Source organism: Ochotona curzoniae, unplaced genomic scaffold (genome assembly GCF_017591425.1).
Source record: "Ochotona curzoniae isolate NIBS_2020 unplaced genomic scaffold, NIBS_Ocur_1.0 scaffold_1852, whole genome shotgun sequence".
Classification (NCBI taxonomy): Eukaryota; Metazoa; Chordata; class Mammalia; order Lagomorpha; family Ochotonidae; genus Ochotona; species Ochotona curzoniae.
The window spans coordinates 22,565,540-22,567,262 of NW_024467087.1; the positions used below are offsets into that span (position 1 = coordinate 22,565,540).

Below are 1,723 nucleotides of genomic sequence, written 5' to 3' on the forward strand. Positions count from 1 at the left end.
GATCTCCCACGTGGGTGCAGGTTCTCAAAGCTTTGGGCCATCCTCTGCTGCTTTTCTGGGCCACAAGCAGAGAGCTGGATGGGAAGAGGGGCTGCTGGGATTACAACTGGCACTCATATGGGATCCCAGCGCATTCAAGGCGGGGACTTGAGCCGCAAGGCCATCGTGCTGGGCCTGGGATCTTGCTTTTAAAAACCACACACACACAGACACACAGGCAACACCACCACAACGAGATCTTCATAAGAACTGCTACATCTAGGAGTGACAAAATTAATTCATCACTACCCCCACGATACGTTGCTTAATATGTAGAGCACAGAAAGCTATATTACTATCCTATACAAATCAGTGTGCTTAGAAAAGTAATGCAGTTTTGGATCGATGACATTACATTTTATTTGTGGTCAACTTGGCACAAGGTTATGATTACCCACTGGGCATTTTCCCTCGAGTCAGTTAGTCTGTAAGGTTACCATTGAATTCTTGGAAATGTAGTGCCTGGTGTTTATTTTGATATTCAAGTCACAAATGATGGAGAACAGAAGCAGCATACCTTAGCAACACGGTTTGCGTTTGGCGAACAACTGCAAGATGGGAGAAGGTCCTGCTGTGAACTCTGGGATTTATTTGAAGATCCTTGATTTGATTACTCTAGCTCCATGCTTTCTGCCTCTGCAATCTCTGGCATTTCTTCATCCTGGACCTCATCCTGTTGGTATCTGGAAATTAATTGTGTTGCTAGTTTAGTATTCAGCTCTTCGTTGTGGTGAAACTTTCTTTTCATCTCAAATTGACGTTTTTTTTCTCGTTCTTCTGAGGTGAGGGCCATGACCCTTCCCTTGCTTTCCAGTACCCGAACCCGATACACTGGCTCTGATCTTCCCATGGCCGCTAACTTGTTGGCATGGTTCTCAGGAGTTAGGGCTTCAGTTAGGGCCTCGTCATCATCACTGCCCATCTCTTGGTGGTAAGGAGTGCTTGGTTCATCGATTTCCATAGAGTCATTATTTTTGTGGGCTGCAGGATAGGTCATTAGCATGTTCATTTCATCACACTTGAGATATTTTTCACCGGGGCCCATGTCTGTACTGCTGCAGGGTTGTTTGGCTGAGGCCACACTAGAGGAAGTTGAGGACTTGTTCTTCAATATCCCCTTGATATGCTTGCGTGATGCCATGGTGACAGCTGTTGGCAGTAGATCCAGTTTTTGCCTGGGTGTCACTGTTGCTGTTAAATAGTCAAGGAGAAAGGTTGGGGGCTAGCAAGCCCGACCAGGCAGCCAGAGAGCCATGTGGGTACTGAAGCAGCCACACCTACTATCCTGGTAGCAGCTAAGGGCATCATTGTGATGTCACAGTGGCCCTGACACCAGAGCCAGTGCTGCTCTGCTGGTGACCTTTGTGTGCCCTTTGCTGCCAACCTTTCACCCCTGGCTCTTGGATAGGACAGCTCAGAGGGGTTTACAAGTCTCACTGTGCTCAAAGAAAGGCATTCGCGCCCTCTAGTGGCATTTCTGGGGTTCTATGGTGTTTTCTTTTTGTTTTGGTTTTTGTTTTAAACATTATTATCATTTTGTGAAACAGTTCCACAGGCCCAGGGAGTTCCCTTGCTCCCTCCCGAAATACCACCCCCCCGCTGAGTTCCCCTATATCATTACTATAGTATACGTCTTCATAAACAGTCATATGTCCTTCATTGTAGGCATGGACAAGGGCAGAGA

The 1,723-nt window shown here is 46.9% G+C and overlaps 1 protein-coding gene across 1 annotated transcript; it reads right to left on the reverse strand.

The window, feature by feature from the left end:
* Positions 1-649: 649 nt before the first annotated feature.
* Positions 650-1,084, reverse strand: LOC121169063 (protein phosphatase inhibitor 2-like). The gene has a single exon (XM_040999530.1). The coding sequence runs from the start codon at positions 1,082-1,084 to the stop codon at positions 650-652; it is 435 nt and encodes a 144-aa protein (XP_040855464.1).
* Between the last annotated feature and the right edge of the window lie 639 nt (positions 1,085-1,723).